Source organism: Hippocampus zosterae, chromosome 20, assembly GCF_025434085.1.
Source record: "Hippocampus zosterae strain Florida chromosome 20, ASM2543408v3, whole genome shotgun sequence".
Lineage (NCBI taxonomy): Eukaryota > Metazoa > Chordata > Actinopteri > Syngnathiformes > Syngnathidae > Hippocampus > Hippocampus zosterae.
In genome coordinates, this window is record NC_067470.1 from 431504 (window position 1) to 456474 (window position 24971).

General features: G+C 62.4%; 2 protein-coding genes across 2 annotated transcripts in view; both read right to left on the reverse strand.

Annotated features, from left to right (window-relative positions):
• Positions 1-213: 213 nt before the first annotated feature.
• galnt11 (UDP-N-acetyl-alpha-D-galactosamine:polypeptide N-acetylgalactosaminyltransferase 11 (GalNAc-T11)) lies at positions 214-4487 on the reverse strand. The gene is made up of 12 exons (XM_052054006.1): positions 4093-4487; positions 2777-3003; positions 2549-2672; positions 2315-2481; positions 2128-2253; positions 1805-2054; positions 1626-1743; positions 1360-1512; positions 1032-1238; positions 861-965; positions 656-793; positions 214-569 (listed from the first exon to the last, which is right to left on the reverse strand). The coding sequence occupies exons 2-12, from the start codon at positions 2958-2960 to the stop codon at positions 429-431; spliced, it is 1713 nt and encodes a 570-aa protein (XP_051909966.1). The 5' UTR covers positions 2961-3003; positions 4093-4487; the 3' UTR covers positions 214-428.
• Positions 4488-4783: 296 nt separating this feature from the next.
• The window catches only part of LOC127592943 (histone-lysine N-methyltransferase 2C-like), a 31587-nt gene continuing 11399 nt past the window's right edge, over positions 4784-24971 (reverse strand). Inside the window, exons 14-73 of the mRNA XM_052054053.1 lie at positions 24706-24963; positions 23983-24629; positions 23744-23845; positions 23487-23612; positions 23196-23318; positions 22952-23053; positions 22778-22882; positions 22524-22705; positions 22279-22443; positions 21957-22066; positions 21830-21883; positions 21601-21703; positions 21136-21215; positions 20933-21043; positions 20593-20840; positions 20370-20523; positions 20040-20117; positions 19519-19650; positions 19245-19277; positions 18725-19168; positions 18488-18561; positions 18246-18419; positions 17984-18088; positions 17067-17505; positions 16445-16977; positions 15978-16166; positions 15505-15803; positions 15312-15436; positions 14861-15229; positions 14411-14754; positions 14231-14318; positions 13790-14164; positions 13595-13709; positions 13384-13459; positions 12748-13095; positions 12201-12494; positions 11913-12023; positions 11406-11825; positions 10860-11210; positions 10589-10750; positions 10014-10306; positions 9766-9929; positions 9599-9690; positions 9405-9524; positions 9275-9317; positions 9077-9192; positions 8899-8988; positions 8642-8812; positions 8373-8473; positions 8092-8284; positions 7806-8015; positions 7301-7644; positions 7104-7216; positions 6900-7036; positions 6282-6409; positions 6014-6215; positions 5817-5933; positions 5555-5628; positions 5369-5477; positions 4784-5282 (exon numbers count right to left, since the gene is read on the reverse strand). Coding sequence (XP_051910013.1) covers positions 5190-5282; positions 5369-5477; positions 5555-5628; positions 5817-5933; positions 6014-6215; positions 6282-6409; positions 6900-7036; positions 7104-7216; positions 7301-7644; positions 7806-8015; positions 8092-8284; positions 8373-8473; positions 8642-8812; positions 8899-8988; positions 9077-9192; positions 9275-9317; positions 9405-9524; positions 9599-9690; positions 9766-9929; positions 10014-10306; positions 10589-10750; positions 10860-11210; positions 11406-11825; positions 11913-12023; positions 12201-12494; positions 12748-13095; positions 13384-13459; positions 13595-13709; positions 13790-14164; positions 14231-14318; positions 14411-14754; positions 14861-15229; positions 15312-15436; positions 15505-15803; positions 15978-16166; positions 16445-16977; positions 17067-17505; positions 17984-18088; positions 18246-18419; positions 18488-18561; positions 18725-19168; positions 19245-19277; positions 19519-19650; positions 20040-20117; positions 20370-20523; positions 20593-20840; positions 20933-21043; positions 21136-21215; positions 21601-21703; positions 21830-21883; positions 21957-22066; positions 22279-22443; positions 22524-22705; positions 22778-22882; positions 22952-23053; positions 23196-23318; positions 23487-23612; positions 23744-23845; positions 23983-24629; positions 24706-24963 — 11258 coding nt within the window. The 3' untranslated portion in view covers positions 4784-5189. The remainder of the gene's footprint in view (positions 5283-5368; positions 5478-5554; positions 5629-5816; positions 5934-6013; positions 6216-6281; positions 6410-6899; positions 7037-7103; positions 7217-7300; positions 7645-7805; positions 8016-8091; positions 8285-8372; positions 8474-8641; positions 8813-8898; positions 8989-9076; positions 9193-9274; positions 9318-9404; positions 9525-9598; positions 9691-9765; positions 9930-10013; positions 10307-10588; positions 10751-10859; positions 11211-11405; positions 11826-11912; positions 12024-12200; positions 12495-12747; positions 13096-13383; positions 13460-13594; positions 13710-13789; positions 14165-14230; positions 14319-14410; positions 14755-14860; positions 15230-15311; positions 15437-15504; positions 15804-15977; positions 16167-16444; positions 16978-17066; positions 17506-17983; positions 18089-18245; positions 18420-18487; positions 18562-18724; positions 19169-19244; positions 19278-19518; positions 19651-20039; positions 20118-20369; positions 20524-20592; positions 20841-20932; positions 21044-21135; positions 21216-21600; positions 21704-21829; positions 21884-21956; positions 22067-22278; positions 22444-22523; positions 22706-22777; positions 22883-22951; positions 23054-23195; positions 23319-23486; positions 23613-23743; positions 23846-23982; positions 24630-24705; positions 24964-24971) is intronic.

A 24971-nucleotide genomic window follows, 5' to 3' on the forward strand; every position in this document is an offset into this window, starting at 1 on the left:
CGCGCACTCAACTTAATTGGTTTAGTGGGACGGCGGAGACGCCAATCAATAGCTCAGCCGATAGCTTGCCATCGCAGCTGGATGACATCATCGCAATGATATCACTGCAGCTCGTCAGCGCAGAGGGGAGATTTTACAAAAGAAAAAACGGAAGCTTCACCGTATTTGTCCATCACACACACACACACACACACACACATGCACACACAGACCTTGTTGCTGGTTGGTCATCGATTCCCATTTAAGGAATCCAGACAAACTTTATTGATCTGTTTTGGTTGACAACGGGCAAGGCGGGACTTTCGAAATCACAAGCGATTTGAGCCAATCACACGGTTTTGATATTTATTTACAAGGCGGCGATCGTGCCCGGGTCAAAGTTCATCACGCTAAAATCAATACAAGAATGTTAAAAAGCGAGTGGACGGTCAAGCCCCGCCCACCTCCAACAGCCACTGCTGCGGCCGCGAGGCGTCGCATATCGCCATGGCGACGTGACCTTTGACTCCCGGCGGCTGCGCGGCAGACAGACACTGACCGACGGACACCTGGTACACGCGAGCAGACTTCTGTGGGAACAAGCGCGCGCGCGAGCTTAGTTTGGAAAAAGGCAAAGGAGAGGACGGATCGGAGGAGGCGCTCCTTTGCGTCTCACCCCGAGGCTCCACTGCTGCGACCCTCCCGAGCCGTGACACTTCATCAGCCTGGGCGGGTCCGAGGTCCTGACTTCCGATACGTCCAGACACAGCAGGCCGGACAGGATCAGCTGACCTTCGTCGTCGTACGTCCACTCCTGCGCGCACAAGCCGCCGCCGTGACGTCACGTTACCGCGGCGGCATCGCGCGGGGCCGGGGGTCACCTGTTCGGGGTCGTCGGGGTCGCAGGGTCTGAGCACAACGCCGCCGCCCTTCTGACTGACTCGCGTCTGCGCCACCAAACAGCGTCCGGCGGCCGCGTTGCGCAGCTGAAACGGGAAGCCGCTTAGACTTCCCGTAGAAGTCTAAGCTTAGACCGAGGGGTCGAAGGTCACCTGTCCTCGGCGCAGCACCCGGGGGCGCGCCGCTTTGCCGTCAGCGAGCGCGGGCGGCGCCTGCAGCTTGTTGTTGATTTCGGGGTACACGTTGTCCAGGTACCAGCGGAACGAGCGACACTGCAGACGTTCCCTCAGCGCCAAACGCTCGCTCACGTCGCCAAAGTCGCGCTGGCGCAGCTCGGGACGCAGGGAGAGGAAGCGCTCCTGCGAGGAAAAAGGAGCCGCCACCGCGAGCGTCCGGGATCATTTCCAATCCGGGTGAGGATTGGAAATGATCCCGGGGCTTTCCACGTTGTTACGGCAACACTGGCACGGGCGCGCGTACCTTGTAATCGTCCATCCAGACGTGAGCCAGGCGCAGGGAATTGCGGGCCATGGTGTCATGGCCCCCCGGGGAGCCGTAAGGTCGCCTTTTGCGGAAGATGTGGCCGACACGGGAACAGGGGATAATCAGCAGCTGCCCGCCGCACATCCAAATCTAACACGCACACACACACACACACACACACATACACACACACACACACACACACACACGCTCATCGTCTTGGGCTTTGGCAAGCGCGCGAGCGTAAAAATGTCCGGCCTCACCCTGAAGGAGATCTCCAGGTTCTCGCCGCCCCAGATGTCCATGCCGGCGTCGTACTGGCCCAGCTCGCCAAAGTACTTCCTGTCCATGGCGAACAGACCGCCCGCCATGGTGGGAGACCTGGGGGAGAGGCGGCTCAGACGGGGGCCGGCCCGAGGGGCGGGGCCGGCCCGCTCCCTACCTGATGGGGGCGACGGCGCCCCGGGGCCCGGCCAGCTGGGCGGCGGGCACGGGGTCCCACTTGAAGTGCAGCCCCCAGTTGAAGCCGCCGCGGACCACCGGCGACGGCGAGTAGGCCAGCGTGTCGGCGGAAATGATGTCGATGACGGGACAGACCACCGCGCGGCGCTGCGCCCGGATGGCCGCCAGGAGGGGCTGCAGCCACGCCCGGTTCACCTCGCAGTGACTGTCCAGGAACACCAGAACCTCGCCTGGCGGGAGCGCGCGTGCTGCAGTGCGGGCGAGGAAGGCCCGGGTCACGCGAGGCGGCCGGACGGGACTCACCGGTGGCGTGGCGGGCTCCGATCATGCGCCCTCGGATCAGCCCCTCCCTCCTCGGGTTGCGCAGCAGCTTGACGTTCGGGGGCAGCTGCTCTCGGACCAGGCGATCCAGGTCCTCGCTCAGCTCGGCTGGGTGCGGCCGTTCGGCTTTAGCGGTCGGCTTTGCGACAACTTCGGGGGCGGCGCTCACCGAGCTCGCTGTGGTCGTCCACCAGGATGATTTCGTGAAGGAGACGAGCGGGGGTGCGGTCCAGCACGCTGCGCACCGTCCGGACCAGGGCGGAGATGGCCTCGTTGAAGAAGCAGATGACCACGCTGGCGGCCGGGAGGTCCTCGGGGTAGGTCTCGGCGTCGCACCTGCAAACGGCGGCGGGTGAGCGGGCGGGCGGGCGGGCGGGGCGGGCCGGGACCACGGGCGGCCCACCTGGGGTCCCTGGTGTCGGGCAGCTGGCGGCGAGGGCCGATGCGGCGCGAGATCAGCACGTTGAAGGCGTGTTGACGGTAGCCGGCGTCCCGGACTTCCTGGTCGGCCTCGTTGAAGATCATGCCTGCGCGCGGAGCGGAGGGTTCCCGCAGCCGCCAACCACGCGCGAGCGCTTTGGCGCCCTCGGCGGGCTTCTCGTATGCGGCCCGCTCGACCGCGCTCACTCACCCATTTCCGGCGACGGCCCGGTGGCCCCGGCATCGTCGGAGACGGCCCGGCGTCGAGGCCCCACGGGAGTCCTGCCCAGGCCCGGCTCGGCCGTCCGCGACAAGTAGACCAGGAGCAGCAGCGACCAGGCGGCCGACGTCACCACGCAGCCGTAGCAGAAGTAGCGCAGCGGCACCACAGCCATCGCAGCGCACGCCGCATCGCTTTACGTCCCACCGCTACATCCGCTGTCACGCGCGCACAAACGCATTCAGATGCGTGAAGGCTTTCATTTGGTGCTATGACACCACAAGTCGGAATTTTTCACCCGCGCCCCTCCGCTCTACTCCCGCCATTGCGCTCGATCGGAAAACGTGGCGCAGCAAAAAAGAGGCAAAGAAGGCCCCCTCGCAAGCAAAGACAAGCGAGACCTCCGAGGGACGACGTGGCGCAAAAAGCGCTTCGAGGTTTGCTTGAACGCTTTTCTTCTCTGTCACGTCAAGTCAACTTTATTGTCAAACGTGCTACGTGTGCAACATACGGCGCAGATGAAATGACGAGAGAGAGAGAGAGAGAGGAGCCGCTGCGGGTGCCCACGCCGCCATCAAAGGAACAATGAACATCAAATGAGAGGGAGGTGCTCTGCGTCAACATTTGAGTTTGAAGATACAAAGTTTGTCTTTTGTTTTACGCATCGGCATTGCGCCAAGCTTCCAAGCGGGAGCGACAAAGCGTGTGAAGGCAGCTTCTCCTTCTGCACACTCTCGAAAAGCTCGTCAATGATCGCCCGCGTTAAAACAAGGCGACGACTCAAAGTCCGGTCATAAAACGTCCGCAATCGTCGAAAACAAGCAAATCTCCTCTTCTTCAAATTCCCGTCCCCTCTCGCTCTCTCGGGTCCTCAGCCTCCCTCCGATGGGGTGCAGAGCTTTCTTTCGGCCGCTCTGCCCCCAAACTCTGGAACTCACTCCCACCCGACATCCGTAATATTGACTCTCTTCCAGTATTTCAATTTCTCAAGATTTAACTCATCGCCTTTTATTATTTAGGATTGTATCTATGGTTTTACTGCTACTTTTTGACTGTAAAGTGTCCTTGTGTATTTTGAAAGGCGCTTTTAAGTCAAACGTATTCTTATTATTGTATTCAAAGCGCCTCGCGGCATCCTCAACAAGTGTTCAACGTGCGCACAGGCTCGAACGTTGGTCTCGAGGCCGTCCGAGAACGGAACCGAGCCCGCGGCGGCAACGCGAGCTCGGTTCCGTTCCTAGCGGATTTGATTTGTTAGCATTTTTGCTAGCTGCCGCGCTAAACGGCGAGGAGGTCACGTGACTCACCCGGCGTCCCGTCGGCAGCCGTCGAGACGAGTTTGACCGCACGGCGCAAATCGTGAACGGACGACAACAAACATCAACGGCGCGTCACCGAATCCGGATGACGGACACCGGAAACGTCACGTCACGCCGCGGGATACACTTCCGCCAACCGCTTTCACAATTACGGTCCGAGCAAAATTCGCCACCCGGGCTCAACTTCAGCATTAAAAGTCAAGTCGAGTGTATTCATAGATTAAAAGCCGTCGTGGCGTGGTTCGGTGATTCTAAAACAAGCAAGCAAGCTAGCTAGCAAGTTTTGCGCTCCATCATTTGCTGCAAATAAATAATGGCTGCAACAGCCATCCGTTTTCTAATCCGCTCATCACTCAGGAGGGTCGCGGGCGAGCCGTTTTGGAACAGGAGGCGGGCTACACCCGCGCCCTCCGCGCTCTGAGGCGGTCGTGCCGCCCTTATTTACTCCAAAAGTGGTCTTTTCTTTTCCAGTACAGCATTTGCTGACGTCAGTCACAGCTCCAACAATTCAATTCGCCCGCTAGATGGCACAAGACCCAAAATTCAAATCCGTGTCCAAAAGGAGACAACGTTTGCAATATTTTCTGCATTCACCGAGTTGGGTTTACCCTAATCGATTCATTCAACATGCATCTTTTTTTTTTAATCTTCCCCAGTTACACCAATACACGGTGCCATATTGTTCAAGATGTAAAATATTTTATTTTGATGAACATGTTTCCAAATCAGGGTCCACATAAAAATAAAAAAAAATCAATTCATAATCATGATCACGCTGTAAGGGGGAAAAAAAGCAAGACGGGGCGTGGTCCCCAACAAAAATGGACACAATGGCAAATTGAAAATGGATCTTGTCCAAAGGGTGATTTCATTATTATTATTCTTTTTTTTACAGGCTGCCACTCGCCACCAAACACAAAAGGAGAGTGATTAAAAAATAAGTTCTCTTAGTAATAAATACAAAAACAAACCAAAAGTATTTTACAGCAAATCATCTGCCGGTCTTTCTACACATTTACACACAGAGGACCAGCCTCTCGCTCGTCGGCTCAGCCGTCCGCCCGCCCGCCAATCCGACTCTCGGCTCAGTTCATCCACTTGCGGCAGTTGAAAGCGCCACAGTGACACGGGATCTTGTGCTGGTCGTCCTCCAGGTCAAACTTGTAATCGTAGGACAGCTGGCGGACAAACGCACGGAAGGACAGACGGAGTTGAGCCGGCGCGACCGAGCAAAGGATGGCCGCCGAGCTGCGGCGCCAACTACCTCTTCTCCCCTCTGAATGCGTCGACAGGAGCTGATGATGATCTTGTTCTCCTTTTCCACGCTCACCACCTCAGTCATGCAGTTGGGGGCGCACGAGTGGTTGATGTACCTGTCGATCACAAGCGCGGGTGACATCAGTGACGCGGCGGCGGCGGTAGCGGCCGTCATCATCGGGCGCCGTCGCACCTGGCGGGTCCTCCGGCGATGGTGGCGTCGATCACGTAGTCGTTATCGATCCGGAACATGTACACGCCTCGGTTCTACGCACAGCAGACAAAAGTTAGGACGTCGACGCCGCGACTCCCCATCGAACGACGCGGACGACTGCGCCGGGGGTGGCCCTCCGAGCCGCCGTCAAAGTTGTACTTGGAAAAACAATGCGCTGCACTTTTTTGGGGGCGACCAAATGAGGACGCGTTGGGCGGCGAGAGCCCTCCAATGAGGTCACCTGACTCTCGTAGAGTCTCTCCTTGCGGTTGGCCACTTCGCTCCTGATGATGGCGCCGATGTACTCGATGACCATGGTGCACTTCTCGATGTCTCGTGCGGCATACAGTCCCAGGCCCTGCACGGATACACGCACACATGCGTGAGCGCTTGGCCTGGCCGGCCGCGGGCCCCGACGGGCGCGGCGGCAAGGCTTACCTGGATGCGCGAGCGCGCTAGGTAGACGTTGGTCTTCCAGTCAGTCTTCATGCGGCGATATTGCGCCAGCTTGGAGTGGCGCCCCTGGTGAGCGCCCGCCACCGTCTCGCCCGGCGACAGCGAAATGACCCCTGGGACGGCGCCCACGATGGCTCCCACTGAGCCCTGGCACCGCGGCGCCATGCTAGCCAGCAGGTACGGCCTGATATGGGGGGCGGGGTGATAAGTCAGGGGCGGCCAGCGGACGGACGCGCGTCGCTCGCTCTACCTCTTGGCCTGGCTGGCTTTGGGCTCCGAGCGGGCCGAGCCGGACGGGTTGAAGGCCAGCGGCCATTCCATCAGCGGGTTGCGGCCGTAGCGGAAGGTATAGCGCTCGCACGCCTCCACGCCCGGTAACTGCGCACACACGCATACAGTCAGGATGGCGGCGGCAGCGAAGCCCAACAGCGCGGCCGCCGTGACGCCACGCGTGAAGAGAAGATCACCAGATGCTTTTTCAAATATCCAAATGCTACAGCGGCTCACGGCGAGATGAGGAGAAGGCCCTCGCGTTTTGCTCTTAGGGCAGTGCTGGCTAACACACGCGCTGCTTTTGACTGATGCCCAAATCAAAGTCAAGCGGAAAACTCAAATGAAGAGTGGCCTAAAAAAAAAAGGCACTCCAGTCGCTCTTGCCGTCAACCGCAAATGAGCAAAGGCAGAAAACGGGAGAGCCCGCGCAAGCGTTGCCGACGAGCGGCAAAAGGGCCGCATTTTGCCGCTTCGTCGGCGACATTCATCCGAGCGCCGCACCGGGACCCGCGCAGAACACTTTGGCGCGGGCAAAGTGTTGGTCTTGACTTTCCCCCCGAAGAAGGCAACGTTTCGGAAGGAGCTTCCCACGTACGGACTCGATGATCCTGCAGATGGCCGAGGCGCTCAGGCCAAAGAGGTCTTCTCCTTTCAGGAAGTCCGGAAAGAGTTTGAGCGTCCCGCCGGAGCTTCTGAGCCGCGCCACGGGTTCCAGGATTTGCTCCCACACGCCTGCGGGCGAGTCGGGGTTGAGCGGGCCGGAGGGCGGACGCGCGGCCGGCCGACGGGCGGGCGTCACCTTTGGGCGTGGGGGCCGTCAGGACCACTTCGTCGTAGCCCTTCTCCACCACTTTGACCTTGAAGAGCGGCCGCGCCTCCCGCTCCTCGATGAAGCACATGTATTGGCAGCGCCTGAAGGTCGAAGCGGGTCACGCCGGTTTGGTTCGGCTTTGTTTTTGGGAAGAAACGCTCCTCGGCCGGCACGGCGCGGGTTACCTGTCGCCGTGACGCATGCTCCAGTAGATGCGGTCGGCGTGGTAGCCGACGGGGAAGATGGCGGCGGCGTCGTGGAAGGCGCTCATCTGGCGGGGGAGGAGCCTGCCTACGGCGCAGAAGAGAAGGCTGCCCACGCGAAAGCTGTGCCGCCGCTCTCCGCGCTGCACCATGGCCGCCACCTGCCGGGCCTCGTCCCGCTGCACGTACACGCGGCGGAAGACGGCGAAGCAGCGCAGCTCCGAGTCGTAGGGGGATTCGGGGGGCGGGCCCGGGGCCGAGGACGGCGAGCCGCCGCCGGCGGGGCCCGCCCTGGGCCGGTGCAGCTGGCACAGCATCGTCTTGTCCTGGGAGGCCACACGCGTGGTCGTTTGTCTCCGTTTGGGAAAAGGAAGGACGCACCGAGGCCCACAATCTTGGCGCTTTTGTGGGGACTCTGGCCCCCCCCCCCCGCCTCTATCCATGCAAAAATCAACAAGAAAAGCCAAGCGTGGCCTCCTCTTCTTACCTTGAAGAAGGTGCAGCGCGCCCCGATGGCGCAGGTGAAGTGGTACGTGTTGGTGCAGCGCAGCCGGTTGCAGCCGCTGGTGGCGCCCGTCTGCTGGCAGTGGGCGCAGCGCAGCGTCAGGCCGCGGCGCAGCGCCGACTCCACGTTGATCAGAGCGCCCGCCTGAGTCTCGTACACCTCGCTGGACCACAGGGCGCAGTTCAGGTGCACCTGGGACACACGCGGACCGTCGGCGCAAAGCCGTCGCTCTCGGGCCGGGGGCCGCCGTCGGGCGCCGCGGACTCACCCACAAATCCAAGTCGAGGTTGAGCAGTCTGGCGGCTCCGTCGGTCGCGCCGTCGCCCTGCTGGTGGCAAAAGCAACACCTGCGCTGATCCGCCGGAAAGGGCTCCGGCCGCAGACACGCCCCCAACTTCTTCAACAACGCGTCCACTTCCTCCTCGCTCGGCGCGGCCGCCGTCTTGTCGGACACGGGGCCCCTGGGCCGGAAACATCACACGCCAGCGTTTGAACGGTCAGACGGCAACATGGGCGCATTCCGAGGGCCGGCGATTCGGGGCCGCCCACCTGCTCAGAGCCACGTTGGCGTTCCAGCGCCGCCAGCGTGAACTCTTCGGGCGCTTGCCCTCGGGGAAGGCTTGGGGGTGTGGCTTCAGCTTCACCTTCACCTGTCAATCACGGACATTGGAGGGAAACCGCAGAAAGAGACGGCAGCGTATCCAGCGGCAGCGGCAGCGGCAGCGGGGCATCCCCCCCCCCCCCCGATGAGCGTACGCACGACAGCCCTCGCGCGTTGCGGCCTGGTAACCCATGTCAAGCGCCACGGCGTTTCCCACCTTGAGGCCGTCCGCGCGGGGGCGGGTCTCCATGGTGACGACGGAGGCGGAGGGGAAGCGAGGGGGCGGGGAGGCGGCGGCGCTCCGCGCGGGGGCCGGCGGGAGTGAGTGGACGGCGATGGATGACATGTTGTTGGCGTAGCGGTGCTGAGGAGGGGGCGGGACCGCCGGCTGGGGGGGGCAGGGGGGCACAACAGAGACACGACGTCATCCTTCAAGTGCCGATCGCGAGCCTACCTACGGGTGGCGTGTCGCACCTCGTCGGCGCCGCCCCCGCCGCCCTTCGGACCCGACGAGTAGAGCGCCGAGCAGTTGGGGCTGCAGAACAGCAGACTGGGAGGACCCTCCTGAAATGCCGGCACCACATTTCTTCAAGGTCAAACACGACAGACGGGCGGGCGGGCACTTTGCCGCGGGAGAGCTCCTCCTCCTCACCTCTTTGATCTTGCGGACTCCGTTTCCCAGCAACACTTTGCAGAAGCTGCACGACGGCGGCCTGGAGACGGCGGGCCGGCCGCCACGTCCGCGTCGGACCGAGTCTCCGCTCGCGGCTGGACCAAAGGTCACTCGATAGGTCACACGACAACGCCGGCGCGCCATCCCGCACAAAGTAGCAAAAGGAAGTCTACGCACCGGTCGGCAGCGCCGCTCTCTGCCACCTGCCGCTCGCCGAAGCCTGCGCGCACAAAACGCACAGCGTTTCAAAGCGGGCATTCAAAGCGCACCGGCGCATTTGCCCGCGCGCGGGGCTGAATAACGGCACCTCGGGTAGCGGCGCCGAGACTCCGGCCGGCGGGGCGAGCGGGTCCAGGCTCAGTCGGTAGCCGACGAAGGCCGGCAGCCGCAGCAGCTGGGCCAGCATCGCCATGACGGCGGGAACGTTCTGGAAGGACGGCGACATGGTGGGAGGATGACTCGGGTAAAAGGTGCGCCGCCGCCGCCGCCACACGCGCTTACCTGCGAGGCGCTGGGGTTCAAGGCGACGGCGACGGTCACCAGATCCGATTGGCGGCCGGGCTCCGTCTTGACTTCCCGCTTCAGCGCCGAGCCTGAAAAGGGCGCAAAGGAAACGGGTCAAAGGGAAAGAGCCCGGGCGGGGCCAAGAGCAGCTGGGCGGGACCGACCTTTGCCCCGGGAGCAGGGCGTCATGGGAATGGGCGGCGACGGGCAGGGTGACGGCGCCTCCGTCTTGACAAAGGACAGGTCGGGATACCTGCTGAGCTCCGCGTCGGCCACGCTCTCGGGGGACGAGGACGGGACAAAGCCGCCGGGAGACCAGTCCCGCGTGCTGATTGGACAAAAGACGGCGCGTGAGCCAGCGAGGCGCCGGCCGGCGAGCGCTCGCTCCGGCAACGGGGCGGGGGGACGTCACCGTAGTTCTTCCTGGTTGTTGTGCGGCGGCGTGGGCAGGGAGGCGGGCACGTCCACGTCGACCGGCCCGCGCGGCTCTTTGCCCTCGGACGCCGGCCCGCCTTCGAAGGGGTCGCGGGACGCCCCCGGGTCAGGCCCCAAGGCGGCGCCGCGCTCTCCGCCGGCCTGGGGCGGGACATGCCGCGCGTCCTTCCCGCTCGCCGCCTCGAAGCCATTGAGAAGCTTCTGCTTGGCCGCCGGAGGGGGGGTGGGCGGCAGCGAGGCCGGAGGGGTGGGGGGGTTGCCCAGCATGTTCTGTTTGGGACGAGAAGAGGCCTCAAAATGTCCCTTTTGCTGTCGCGTTTCCCGTCCCCTTTTCTGCCTCTGGACGCAGCGACCAATCAACTCCTGAACGAATGTCGTTGACCTTTTTGCGCTCATCTCGAGACAGACGCTCGACGGCAGATCGCGGACGTCGATCGCTTTCGTTGGAGCCAAAGAGGGTACGCCACCAAGTACGTACGTCGATCGACGCGCGGCGTCGAGTGCCGCGTCCCCGCAGAGCCCCCCCACCCACCCCCCCGGCCCCGCCCCTACCTTGCACGCAAGCTGCGCGTAGTAGTCGGCGACTCCGTCGAGGCAGGCGTTGCCGAAGGAGCCGCTCAGCACGGAGTCTCGGCCCGGAGACGAGCCGCCGTACGGGGGAAACAGGCTCAGGTCCGGGCCCGGGACGGGCTCCATCAGGGGCAGCGCCGACAGCTGAGGGGCCCCAAAAGCAAAGACGCGCTTCCATCAATCCAAAGCAAAGGGATTTGATCTTTTCATTTGGCTTGTGAGCAAAATGTCCAAATGACAAATAGGAGCTGACCTGCGTCATCGGCGGCTCCGAGGCAGAAGACGAGCAGCTGAGCGCGTCGTCGTTCTCCTCCTCGTCCTCTCGCCGCCGCCTCTTGCACTTGCTCACGTTTTTGTCTCCGGCTCGTTTGCAGCTGCGGGGCCTCTTCCCGGACGACGCGTCCGAGACGCCGGGAGGGCCCGTCGTCGCGCGCTCGGGGAAAGCCTCGCCGTCCTCGTCCTCGGAGCGCGCGCTTTCGGCCGAGAGCCCGCGGTGGACGCCGGGCGACGCCAGGGCTTTTTCTTTCAGCAGGTGGCGGAGCAGCTCTTTCCCGGGGTCGGCGCACTCGGACTGTGCGGGATCGCCTCGCTCCTCACGCTCCTCCTGCGGAGAAACGCGTCCAGTGTCCCGACTACAGTGACCGACGACTTATTAGCGAGACGTCTGCGCTATGCTTTTCAGGCTTGCAGTGCCAATGAAAAAAAAAAAATTCTTTTTTTTTGGGGGGATTAAAATCAGCCAGCTAACGAGAAATCAATTGAATTGAATCTTGAGGCGGCGCTGCCGTTCGTGACGCACCTTGACCTGCGCGTGGCTCCCGCAGAGGAGGGCTCCGGGAGAGTCAGCGGCCACCGGAGCGCCTCTCTCCCGGCTCGCCGAGCACGCCGACAGCTGCCTCTCCAGCTCCGTGGACGGCGCCAGAGCCGACGGGGGCGGGTCGGGCGAGAGCCCGCCCCGCTCCGGGGAGGCGCCGGCCGGGCCGAGCCCCCCCGTGCGGCCCCGCCGCGGCGGAGGGAACGGCGGCCCCGTCTGGCCCCCCGGCGTGCCGGGGGGTGACTGGAGGAATTTCTGGGGCAGCTCGGAACTGAAGAAAGGCACCTGCGAGAAAGCGTCGCCGCCGGGGGCGGGGCCTAGGATCCCGCCGCCCACTGCCGGCCCCGCGGCGCGCGGCTGGACCGGATCCGGCCTCTGCTGCTGCGACATCCGATGGCGCTCCGCCTGAGACGCAAGGAATGACCATTCATTTCGGGAATACGAAGGGAAGAGTAAAGAAAATGTTTTGCTTCTCTGTGGCGTGCGTCTCACCCCCTGCTGCATGAGTAGCACTCTGTGTCGCTCTTGCTGCTCTCTCAGTCTTTCCCTCCTTTCCCTCTCCTGGAAACCCTCACTGAATGGGTTGTTGTCATCAAATTTAACCTGGGGGAGCAGAAGGAACGGCGAGCTCACCATCGACGTCGCCGTTGGCGCCCTCGCTCGTCACGTCACACATTTCGATGTCGCGCGCCTCCGGCGCACGAGCGCAATACGGCGCCAAAACATACCGGGCGGCACCGAGAAACAAAGGCGGACCGCGGTTTGATCCCGGCACGTTACCTGAGGCGCCGGGGCCGATGCGTCGCGCGGAGAGACCCCCCCGTGGCCCGCGGCGGGTCCCCCGACGGCCGAGGCGAAGCTCGCCGCGGCCGAAACCCCGGCGCTCGTCGGCGTGTGAGACGCCAACGTGCGCCCCATCAAGGGCGACCAAGTGGGAGGGACGTCCCGGACGGCGCTCTGCAAAGGCTGGGGGAGCGCGGCGGTGGCGGGCGCGTTGGACAGAGGCCTCCGCTCTTGCCGTTTGCTCCTGTAGTCCTCGATGAGCGCCGCGTGATCTTTCTGCTGCCTCCGGATCTGAAGCGCAACAGGCAGCGTTTTCTGAGGTTCGAAAGGAAGTTCGGCGAGGGCAGGACAAAACATTGATTACCTCCGCTCAAGTGGCTCTTATGATTCAAATCCCAAAATCATTTGAAACATCATCAATCATTGGCCTTTTTTTCCGGAACACCTTTGATCGATAAGACGCGACGCGCCGCGCCACACATTCAAAAGCGCAAAAGCGGCCGAGTTGAGAAGCGGAAAAGCGGGCGGGTAAAAAAGCCGTTACCTGCTCCAGCTGCTTCTGGACGGCGGCCTGCCGCTCGAGCACGCGGCCCAGCTGGGCGGCGTCGTCCTCGGCCAGCGCGCGGCCCGCTTTCTTGGCCGTCCTCTGCTTGGCCGACAGCGCCTTCTTGGTCTTGCGGTGGGTGCCGAGCTGCTCCTCCAGGAGGCGCTCTTGCATCCGCAGGAGCCGCTGCGTCTCCCCCAACCACTCCTCATACTGACGCCTCCGAGAGTCGTCTGCGGCGAGCGCGTCACAAGCGCGCGTCGCCGACATCGCCAGCGACTCGCCGATGAAGCCGGCTCCGAAGCCGGGTGGGTCGGGCCGCGCCGGCTGAGGGTCCGCGTCGGGATCCTGACGGGAGACGAGAAAGACGCCTGCAGTTTTGCTCTTGCCCCTCCAGACCTTTGTGGCGCTTCGAGTGCGCCTTTCATCTACTTCCTGTTACTTCTCAACATTGCAAATCCTCTCCACGAATCTTTCACGGCTTTTTGTGCAAACACACAACAGTCTGACTTCTGCTAGATTGACTTTGGTAATCATTAAAATCACGATAATTCTTTTCTTTTTTTGTTTTGACCGAGGGGGTGTGGGGGGGGGGGTAGGAAGAGAAAACAAAAGCTTTCAAAGAAGAGCAATCACCTGTGCCACTGGTAGAGGAGGCTGACTCGCGGCGGCCTGGGCAGCGGCGGCAGCGGCAGGAGGGGCCGGATGAAACCTAACAAATCCAACCCCCCAACATGTGAGCGGAAGCCCGCGGCGACGCAGAGTCAGCGGTGAGCAGACAGGGAAAGGCCTCGGCTGGCCTAACTCGCAACTCACAACTAGCGGTTCCGCAAAAGAGCGGCCGTACCTGTTGATGACCATGTTGTTGAGGCCCAGGTTGCCTTGGCTCATGACTTTGTTAATGCCCTTCAGAGCCACCATCTTGGCCTTCATGATGGGATCCGAGACGGAATCAAAGTCCGCTGCACACACAAAGCTTTTCACAGCAACGCGACGGCAAAACGGCGGCCGCGCCGCGGCCGGGTCGTCGTCGTCGGCTCACCCAAATCGAGGATTCCGGGCTCCGGGGCGGACTTGTGTCCGATCAGGGCTTGCATCTGTTTCTGCTGCTGCTGCTCCTGCCGCTCCTGGTCGAGGAGGTCCTGCAGCAGGAGAGGCTGCTCCTCCAGGAGCAGGGGTTTGCCCTTGTTTTGGTTCCGGATCTGCTCCCGTTCCTGTTCCTGGCCCTGAGCCGACGCTTCCCGCTGAAGGGGCTGCGCATTGGGGTTGAGCAGGAGGCAAGGCCGGGGGAGCTGGAGGGACGGCGAGTCGAGGGGGACACCCTGAGGAACGGGACCGTGCCCGGAAGGCGGCGGCCGCAGAGCGAGGTAAGCCGAGCCGGGTCCGGCCGCGCCCTGCTGCGAGCTGCCCTGCGGACCTGCGGAGGGACAAAGGACGCGGTCAAGCCTACGTGCGACGAGTCGCATGCTGATCCGGGGTTCACCTGGAGCCGGCGGAGGGGTCGGGACGCAAGACGCAATTTTTCCTTGTCCTCGCGCTTGGGGCAAAATGCCGCACCCCTTCGATTCCACCTGATGGGACACAATTGTTATCGAGACGCGAGCCGGGCTTCTCTCACGACACGCGCCATCTCGACCGCGACGTTCCAAGTCTGAAAGCCTACCTTGGGAAGGTGCAAAGCGGAGCCGGGCAGGTCGGAGCCTGCCGCAGGCGCAGAAGCTCCGGCGAGTCCAAAGACCCCGTCCGGGGTCGGGTGATCCACCTGGATTCTCTCCGGGTTTTCTTCTTTCACCCGACCCCTCGAGTCGGTGCGGTCGTCCGTCTTTTGGGATGCCCCCTGCTTGAGGTCACCGACAGACTCCCCGAGGTCGAGTTCGTCGGCGAACATGTCCTTCTTGTCCTCCAGGTCGAGCTCAGGGTCAGCGTAAGCGATCAGGTCAAACTTCCCCGACAGCAGGAAGTCATCGAGATGGAGGTCGTTCGGACCCAGGTCCAGATCTTCTTTGCCTAAAGTGGCACGCGGTAGCCGTCAGCTGACATCTTAGGAAACGGTATTAAGATGAAGACGGAGATCTCCTTCGAGCTGCCGCTGGGCCCAGACTCTGGTTCTTACCGTCTTCGGGATCCAGGTTGAGATTGAGGTCAACTAGGTCTTTCACCTCCACATCTTCCAGATCTTTGACGGCAGACTCCACGCCCTCCAGGTGCTCCTCCATGCCCTCGGCCCCCTGGAGCGCCATGTTGTTGCCCCGCGCCGCCGCGTGGAGCGGGTTGCGTTGATCCTGCTGGTTCAGCTGCACCGTCAGGAGCGCAGGCTGGCCCGCCGCAATCCCCCGCGCCCGGGCGCTCGGCGGCGGCGCCTCGGCAACGAGGGGGAAGGGCAGCCTCAGGCGGTTCTCCGGGGCGCGGTGGCGAAGCTCGATGTAGGGCTGGCCCATGACGCCGTGTTGCCGCGCGGGGACGGGAAAGGCCCGGGGGGCGGCTGCAAAACAGTTGCGGGGGGTCTTCAAATGGCAGGCGCAACCGCGGCGAAGCGCACCTCAAGCCGCGAGCGCCCTTCCCACCTGCCGAGTCGAGACGCTGCGGGCCGGCGGCGACCGGCTCGCCCGGGAGAGGCTTCCTCATCCGGGCGGGGGCCCCGAGCACCGATACCGGGGGAGGGTGCGGGAAGGGATTGAGGGGACCGAACCTGAACGGGAAATGGGCTGAAAATGCCGTCACGCCGACGAGCGCGCGTATCGCTGCCGTCGCTCTCACCTCGACGGCGTTCCTCTCCGCGCGGGGCTCAAAGATGATTTGGGGGCCGGACCTCCGAGCCGTTCCACCGGAAAGGCTCCCGGCCCGGGAAGGCGCAACGTGCCGGGGTAAGGCGGCGGCGGACGTCCCAACACTTCGGCGAGCGCTTCGTCCACGACGCCCTGGGGCCAGTGGCCGGGCGTCGCCGAGCCGGGGGCCGGACCGAGAGCGGGCGCGGGTCCGCCGTGGACGCCTTTCTCCTGCCGCGTGGCGCTCTTCTGTTGTTGCTGCCTCAGAATGAGCTGGCGCAGCCTCTGACGCTGCGCCGGCACAGACGTTTCAGGATCAAGACACATTTACGACGGCCTACCGAAGGGCCCGTGCCCTCGTAACGCTCTTTGTCCTCGCGAGCAGGACGACGACGCGTTACTGGAAGGACAACCCTTGGCCAAGGACTACACACTCACGCCGCTTTTGCAGAAGAGTAGTCGCACCTGTCTCAGTTTCTCCTCCGAGTCGCCGAGCTGCGGGAGCAAGCCCGGCGCTCCCTCTGAGGAAGCCGCGCCCACTGCCACCATGTCATCGGCCGCCATCTTGACCACGGGCGAAGCTCCGGCGGTCGCGTGAGCCGCCGCCGCCGATCCGCGGTCGGACGTCCCGGCGGTCCCGGCAAAGCGGTCCTGCTGAGTGAGGAAGACCTTCTCACTTCAACATTTGCGGTACCGCGGTACGGGCGATTGGCACGCGGTGAATGACTCTGGCTCGCCTGGCAAAAACCGCTTTGGGTTTTGGGCTCCCGCCACCGCGGGGATTCATTTTTGTAATGACCTTAAATGAATACAGCCGAACCGGCGCGCGAGGCCAATTTGTTTCCTGAAGGCGCCACTCGAGAACGCTCAAGCGACAAGTTTGACGCCGATGCGCGACATCGATGCAATGAGATACCACGAGGGCCCCTTACCTGCTTGCGGGTCGCCGGCTCGCCACCGAGAGGAGACGGCACGAGCCGAGGAGTCTCCGCTTCGGGGGTCTTCTGAGGGTCGGGGGTGGAGGCTCGCTGGGCGTAACGGTCCAAGGTCAGAGCGCTGCCCGGCAATCCGGGCAAGTGCGCGGGAAGCGAGGGGCGGAAGTGGCGCCCACTGGCCGTATTCGAGCGCTCCAGACCAAGGTACGAGGCGTCGCCATGCGGGCCGGAGGCGGGGGGGTCGGCGTAGGTGTCGGACAAAGACGACCGCCGGACGAAGGGCTCGGCCGTTTGATGGTCGTAGTCGCCCCCGGGGTTACGCGGCGCGGGCGCGTAGGTGTTGCACCGAGGGGAGCCGAGCTGCGGGTGAAGAGCGGGGTCGGAAAGAGCCGCGCCGTCAAATAATTCCTGCAGCGGCTGGTTTTGGGGCGGCATGGGAGCTTTAAACAAGCCCCCTTGAACCGGAGACCTAGGGTAGACCTGGGAGCCCGAGGGGGGGCTCTTCATAGCCGCTCTGCTGTGCTCCAGGCCTAAACGACAAAGAAAGAAAGAAAAAGAAAGAAGCAGGTCAGAGGCAGGAGATATTTGGCGGCGTCGCTCACTGCCAGGGGCCGCCTACCCGGCTGGAGCGCGAGCGCCCGTGAAGCGTCGCAGGCTTTGGAATCCGGCGAGGGCACGGGAGACCCCGAGGCGTCTCGGGCGGGGGAGGTGCCGAGCGGGGGCCGAGGAGTGTTGCAGGGGTCCCGGGGAGAGGCGGGGCGGGATGAAGGGGGGGAGAACATCTGGGGGGAGGAGGAGGAGTGAGGGGAGCGGGGGGAATGCGGATGGGACGAGTAGCCGGAAGGTGGCGGCGCTTGCGGCCTGAGGAAGACGTCGTCGGCCGGCGACGAGCCCCGCAGGAGGCCGTGGCGGCCCGCCGCGTCCGGCGAGGTGCCCCCCCGCTGACTGGCCGAGAGCTGCTGCTGCTGCTGCTGCTGCTGCCGCTGCTCGCTCTTCACCTGCTCCAGCTTCTGACTGGCTTCCATCTTGGCCAGTTGCTTGCTCTTCTCACGCATTTGCTGAGGACACAAAACGCAGCGGCGGGCTTACGGCGGCGTCCGGCGCCGTTAAGCCCGCCCCGCTTCCAACACGGCAATCGCTCGAATGTGCGCGCGCACGTATCAACATGACATCACTCAGGCGGGACGGGAGAATCCTGGCAGGTGGTCCTGCTCTCAGGTGGAGAAGACCGCCACCCCCCCCCCCCCCCAAAATCAGACACGCGATGAAGAGGAGTCGCGTGGCAGACGTGGGACGGCCCAGAGCTTCATCCCGACGCGTCTGGACAGGGCCGGCAAGAAATGGCTCGCAGTGAGAAACACGAGCGCCGCCTGCATCCATGAAGCTGAAATCCTCACACGGCGGCCCGGGAATTCAACTCGCGGCCGACGCTGACGGACAGGAGGGGGCGTTTGGCGCTAATCGGCGGCACGGCGAGAGGATTTCAGGGGGTCACGGATGCAGGCCATGGGGAAGGGGTTCACCTGGAGAGCTTACCGGAGCCTCTTTGCCACCTCCCGCTAGAGATGCCTGGAAGGGACAACCTTTATCTGTATTTTCCTGCCTCTTCTTACCGGCTCGCCATCTGTCTTTTACCTCTCCCTTTTCAATGACACATCAGAGACATTAGTAGAGGAGGCGGGAGCGACGCTCGGCAACGTTCACACAAGTATCAATCAACGGCATCGGCCTGCGGGGCGCGCGGTGAGCGTGGAATGAGCGGCGCCCCCGTCCGTCAGCGGTGCACGGGGCTACGCACCTGTCTCAACTTCCACTCCTGCTCCCGCTCCGACTCTCTGGGCCTGAACGGATCTTTCGGGGCCGAGTCGGCGGCGTCCGGGCGGACGCGGTCGTGGAGCGGCTGCTTCGGGGGCTCGGCGCACACGTGGACCTTGTTGATGCGCTGAGCCGCACGGTTGTCCCGCGCGCGTTGCTGCGAGACACGGCGCCGCACGGTCACGACAAGAGGCGGCGGCGCGGCCGTGACGACGAGGCGCTCACCACATAGGGCGCTCTGTCCTGAGAGCTGGCCTTCCTCCACAGCTTGGCAATCTGCTTGACTCTCGTGGACCACTCTGACAGAAACGCACAGAGAACATCGGCCGTAGGTGTGCGGCCGCGGCAAAGCGAAGACCCCGAGCCGCCGGCGCCAACATTCCCGGAGAGGCTCCTTCGCAAATTCAGCCAATACGATTCAAACACGGCGACGTGTGCGTGCGTGCGTGCGTGCGTGCGTACCAGGATACTGCTCTCTCAGCTGGGGGAAGTTGGTGTTGCAGTAAAGCACAGGCGCCACCGTGGCCCGCTCCCCGAGAGCCTCCTCTTTCTCCCACTTCATCATGCTCCTCTGCGCCGTCGACATGGTGTCGCGCTCGCCCTCCGCCGCCCTCTGGTCGGCCGGGGAACGGCGGGGGACGGCGCCGCCGCAGACGGGAACCCCCGTCGTCGGGCCCGAGCGCCGCAGGTCGGGAGCGCCGCCCGCCAGGCCGTTCGGCGGGGCCGGGCGAGGAAATGCCCCGGCGCCTGCCGACACGCCACATTCAACGACCACGTTTCCTTCAAGCGCCGCGCGCGAGTACGTTTTGCTGCCGGCACCAGCGTGCGTGGGTCGCTCGTGTTGCTGGCCGCCGTCCGGGCTGAGCACGGCGGTGAAAAGCTCTTCCACGTCTTTCCCTTCCAGCTCTGCGTACATGTCGGCAAGATGCGTGAGCGCGCGCCGCAAAAGTCCGCGGGGCGCTGGCGCCGAGACGGGTCCTACCTGGGATCTTGTACAATTTGCTGAGGAGGGCACCTGGAACACAGTCGCAAAACAAAACGCTTTCAGCAACGGCTCCCCCTCCCCGCCCCCGCAGCCGCCTCCCTGCCGAACGGGGTTCAATGTGGCACTTGTAGGTACAGAAGTAGGACGTTATGCAAGTCACGCAAGTGCATTGTACACATTCGCGATGTCCCGACATCCACCTGGATGTCCGAATGCTGCGGCGGCCGTAAACCATCGAGCGCCAGCTGGAATGTGAGCGTCTTGAACTCACCGTCTGCCACCATCTTGTCCAGCTCCGGGTTTAAGATGGCATCCAGAGGCTCTTCGTGCAACGCTTTCTGACCTTGCCCGCCGCTTCCCGTCAGCTCGGAGGTCACCGAGGGCTCGTTGATGTCCGGGCCGGCTGAAAAGACATGCCACCGACGGTTACTTGGTTAGGGCGGGGGCTTGAAGGTCAAAGTGCCAAAGCCAGAGAAAACCCGCGATAATTAGCAACACGGCCCAAAAATCCCTATGGAGCGATTCGGGAGTCCGGAACGCTGAATGACCGGCGGTCTGCCGGTTCCTCCTTCCCGCCAAAGCCGCCGCCCCCGCCTCCCCGCCTCCCCACCTCCCCGCCTCGGATTTAAGGTCCGTCTTTAAATGTCACTCCAAAACCCGATATCGGCAACTTTGAGATTTTGTGAATCAGCGTAACAAAAGCGTCTTTTGTTAGCTCGCGCGCTAAACGAGTCAAGAAAAGAAAGAGGATGGCGATGTGATGGGCAAGTGCCGCAGTCCCGCCCCCGGTACCTGCGTGTCCGCCGCTCACAATATGAGGATGAGTGTTGAGAACGTCACACAGATCCGCCAGCGCCTCGTCCGACAACGCTGCTCGTACACACACACAAGCGAGCAAGCAATGAGGTCACCACGGAGAGCGGTGTTGAGAATCTGTCCCCATCTACTTGACTGTGAGCACCTTGGGATTTAACAACTTCTTGAATCATCAATTCCTCGGTGGCTCACCCTTGCAGATTCATCGGAACAAACGCTTGCCAACGCAGCCTCACGCGTCGTCACAATGACGTCGCGGAGACAAATGAACGGTGACGCGATGGAGGAATCAATGTCCAGACTCACGCGGCCTTTCCTGCTTGGCGTCCATGCGATTTTCCGAGGGGGCGGGGCCTTTACTATCCACCGCTCCCGACCGGCTGACCCTCGCCGCCTCCGACAGGATCCTCTGGTCCACTTGACGAATGCGATACAGAAGATCCCGACCAAAGAACGCTTCCTGTGAAGTGACGGGCGTGAAGAATGGCCGTCGGAATGCTGCGAGGGTGCGCGTGTGCGCCAGCGCTACCTGTAGATAAGACGGAAAGGCCTCCTCCAGCTTGGTCTTCTTCTTTCTGTATCTCTTCTTCACCTTGTCTGCGGTCTGCTCGGCTCCCTCTGCAAGAGGACGACGAGGATGAGGATACGGGCCAAAGAGCGCGCGGTCTTCACTTGGGGTCACGTCACCTTCATCTCCCTGCGGTGTCTCACTGCAACGTTTGATGACGCCGGCGGCCGCCTTGCCGCCTCGCTGCCGCACCGTGAAGCCTCCGATACCTGAGAGACGGAGCGTTATCACCGAGAGACGACGCTTGGACGCCGCATCGCCAGGGTCGACGTCGGCGGCGGGCTCTAGGGGGCTTCCTCACCTGGCCGGTAGGGCTTCCTCTTCCTTTTCACTAGGTCTTTGCTGACATCATCCTCGGGTGCCTGCTCTCTCTCGGGGCTGGAGTCTGACTTGATCTCACACTCCACGTGACCTGCACGCACCACACGCGCATGCACGCATTCATATAACCACATTCAAGCATGTCTGTGTGTGTGTGTGTGTGCGTGTGCGTGTGTAAAAAACCTGCGTCCGGGTCGGGCAGGGTCTGCAGGACAGACACGCTGTTCTGGTTAATGATCCTCAACTTCAGTTTGGGTTTGCACCTGATAGCAGACCGAAAACAGATGGTCAGCACTCTGCATCTCAGTTGGCAATATAATAAGATATATATTACATATAGTAGCTGGAGGGATTATTGGGGGAGAATTTAGGGAAGCATCTACGTCCATTAAATAAAAATCCGATAGATGGACAGCGATTCGAGTCAGGAATGAGCGGATGATGTTGAAGGTAGTGGCTGCGTTTGGAATCCATCAGTACCGAGGCAATCCCTCAACTTGAGCGTTATGGCCTCACAGCTCATTCTGAATGCCAAGAACTGTCCAATATCCGAGCAAATATACAGTCAGAATGTTTGACTTGTGACTCCAGACAGATCGGGACTTGCACTTTTCGTCGCCGTGCGAGGTCACTCATCCTTTTGCTCACCTGCGGTACCTACGAGTCGAGGTCAAAGGCTCAACCAGGGACTGGAGCTGAGAGAGGCCCGACTCTGTCAGAAATACGCCGTCTTGACGGTAGGTCTTTGTGTCTGCACACGCAAACGAAACGCATTTCAGCTCAACTGCCGACGGGTTCAGGAAACGTCAGCCATTTTGTGCAATGAGGAGGGAAAAAGTAGGCGGCTGCGGGCAACTTGACCGTCAGAAGAACACACCTGCTTCTCGGGTTCTTGAGAGGATCTGAACCATGTCCAAATTGTCAGGCCTCCCTGCAACAGCCACGCCAGTCGACCGTCACGACATAGCCAATCGGGCGTGCGCACGCGTGTGCGAATGCGTTACCGTATGGGATGCGACTGCGTGTTCTGCACAGTGAACAGTCGAAACCTTCATCGGCGGCGACCTCCACCTCATCTTCAGATGTCAGACCCTCACAGACTGCGTGCACCCACCTAGACACGCGCGCGCGCACACGCAAGACGTCAGTGGAAAAGACCATGCAAGTTTCCCTTAATTCATTTAGGGTGTCCCAAGGGTTTAGGGACATTTAGGGTTGTTCCCAAATGAACTGGAAGAGTCCATGATGAAAATCAAATGAAGAGATCCCTTTGTTAAGCCTGATAGGAACAGAGCAGATAAAAGTGTGTGTGTGTGTGTGTGTTACCGGTCACACTGCTGACACTGCAGAATGAGGTCATCATGCGTGTAGGCTCTCTGGCAGAGAGGGCAGCAGGTGAGACTGGCGCAGGGTCCGCAGCGGCTGTAGTTGTTCTGCCACTCGCAGTGCGGCCCGGGCGAGGCCGAGCCGCACTGGACGCACCACACACACCTGCAGAGCAGACGCACACGCAAAAGGTCTGGTAAAAAGAGGCCGGGCCGAGTTGCAGAACGCAGGCGAGCGGCGCCCACCATTTGCACTTCCAGGCCCCCTTGGGGACGGTGTGCAGGGGCGGCTCCAGGCAGTACGTGTGGTAACTGATGTCGCAGTCATCACACAGCAGCAGCCGGCCGGGGTCGGTGGCCTGGCCGCACGCCTCGCACACCGTACACTCCAAACAGCGCCACCCTTTGGTCAGGATGACCCGAGTGACCTGCGCAAAGCGGACGGGCGCTTGGAGTCGCGGCTCGACCGGGAAGAGGCGGACGGGGACAGACGGGCTAACCTTGACGTTGACGCAGTACGGGTGGTAGCACTGGCCGCACTGAGAACACGCCAGCAGTCGACCTTCCGCTCCCCGACCGAAGCTGCCGCACACCACGCACATATCCTTCGCAATGACAAACGAGGAGGAAGGTTACTTTCCGCTGGGCCGGCGGGTCCTTTTCTTGCCACGCACCTGTCTGAGTGTGAAGACGTCGGAGGTGGAGAACATGACCACCGTGTTGTGCATGGAGTTCTCCTCCTCCTCCTTGGGCGGGGCCGACTCCACCGAGCCGTACTGCAACGACAGCGCCCGGTTCACACTCGCGACAACTGGCCGGTCTCATTTGCGAAAGCCTTCGCGGCGTGTCGCCGTGAGACGCTCCCGATCGAGGGCCGCGCCAAGAAAGGTGACTTGGACAAAGCGCGTGGGCTCTTACCGTAGGCGAGACGGGAACAAAGTCCTGCGTCTTAATTCGACTCCTTCCTCGTCCCCCTCGTCCTCCTCCGATACCCCCTCCTCCCCTGGACCTCCTCCTCCCAGGAAAGCCCGAGCCACGACCCTGACAAACGGCACAGCGGGACGACGAAAGCAGCTCAAACATACACGTTGGTTCGTCGCGTCGGCCGACGACAGACGGGCCGCGCTGGCTTTCCGCCCGTTCGCAGGCAAAGCGGCAAGGCTCGAATGAGGCACGGAAGTCATCCGGGGTGGGCGAGGGCTTCTTTACCGCTCTCATGCTCCATAGGGGCGAGTCCGCTCGACGGGACTTGGGGCTGTCCGGGCCCCCCTCGCCCGGAGAGTCCTGGGAGGACGAGGGGGGGCTCACCGCCCTCACATTACTCCACCACGAAGCCTGAGGGAAGACGACGACGGGGGGGATGCCGGAAAGACGGGAGGAAGGGGACAAAACGCGGCGACATGAACGAGACCTATCGACGAGATGCCGTTAGCACGACAACAGCGTACAGCTCGAGGTTTACGTACCTGCCTGACGCGGGTCCTGCCGGGCGAGAACTTCCTCTTGGAGATGGCGGGTTTGCCCATGCCGATCTTACGGGTGAGCGGAATCACCGTGGACGGAAGCGTCTGCGAGCCCGGCGGACATGCGAGGACGACAGGACGCCACGGCGTGACTTACAAATTCAAACTTCACCGGCTGCCGCAAGGCCGGGCTGTCCAAACCGCAAACTGAGATTCACTTTCAAAATGGCTTCCAGCCCTACCTTGCAGAGGGGCGGCGACTCCCTGTACGGTGGGCTGAAGCTGAGGGGCGGAGAGGGAGGGGAGAGGGGCGGAGGGGTGAGGGACACCCTGATGGGCGTGGGCGTGGGCGAGGTCTCGGGCGAGGCCTCTGTGGAGAAAGGAGACTGCCTGAGGCGGATGGACAGCTCGTCCAATGGCGGAACGGAGCGAGGAGGAGGCCTGAGACTCCGCGTGCTGAGTGGGGGAGGTGTGAGGGAGGGCGGGTGGCAGGGGGAGGCGCTGGGAGACGACGAGCACATCAGCTTCATCACCTCCGCGTCTAAAGTTGGTTCCTGCTCCCCCTCCCCGTCACTGCTACTCTGCCTCGCCCCCTCCCGATTTGCTGCCGCGTCAGGAGTCGACTCGTCCCTCTCCGATGAGCCGACGTGGGATTGGCCTGTAACATCTTTGGCGGCTTCGAGCGTCTTGCGGGAGCGTGACCGGTCGCCTTGTGGCCATTCCGAGGGCGCGTCGGGCAGGGGGAGGAACGTCTCGGAGGTAACGCCCCAATGGGGAAAGGCGGGCGGCGAGGGCGCAGGGGAACCACTCAGGTTAGGTGAGGACTGCGAGGGGGGAGCGCAGAAGAAGGCGGATGCCGCAGCAGGCTCATCGGCTGATAGCGGGAGTACTACGGATACACGGAGAAAGAACATCATCGGCAACTTCCTTCCGGAGGTCGTTCAAACTCACTGCCTGCTCCATACCTGATGGGAGCTCCTCACAGTTCTCCTCCGCCTGGCGCTGGTCCCGATTATCCTCTTGCATCCGCTCCACCTCAATCTCTTCCTGGTGTTGCTCCTTCATCTTCTCCTGGCTTTGGACCTCCTTCTCCTCTTGGCGCCGCGACATCTTCTGCGCATCTATCAGCTGCTTATCGTGCTCCCGGTCTGGCACTTCTCCTTCCGTCTTCTCAGGAAGGTAGCGGCGTGAACAAAGTGGGTCGGCCTGGTCTGTGGTGGCCACTGTTGAA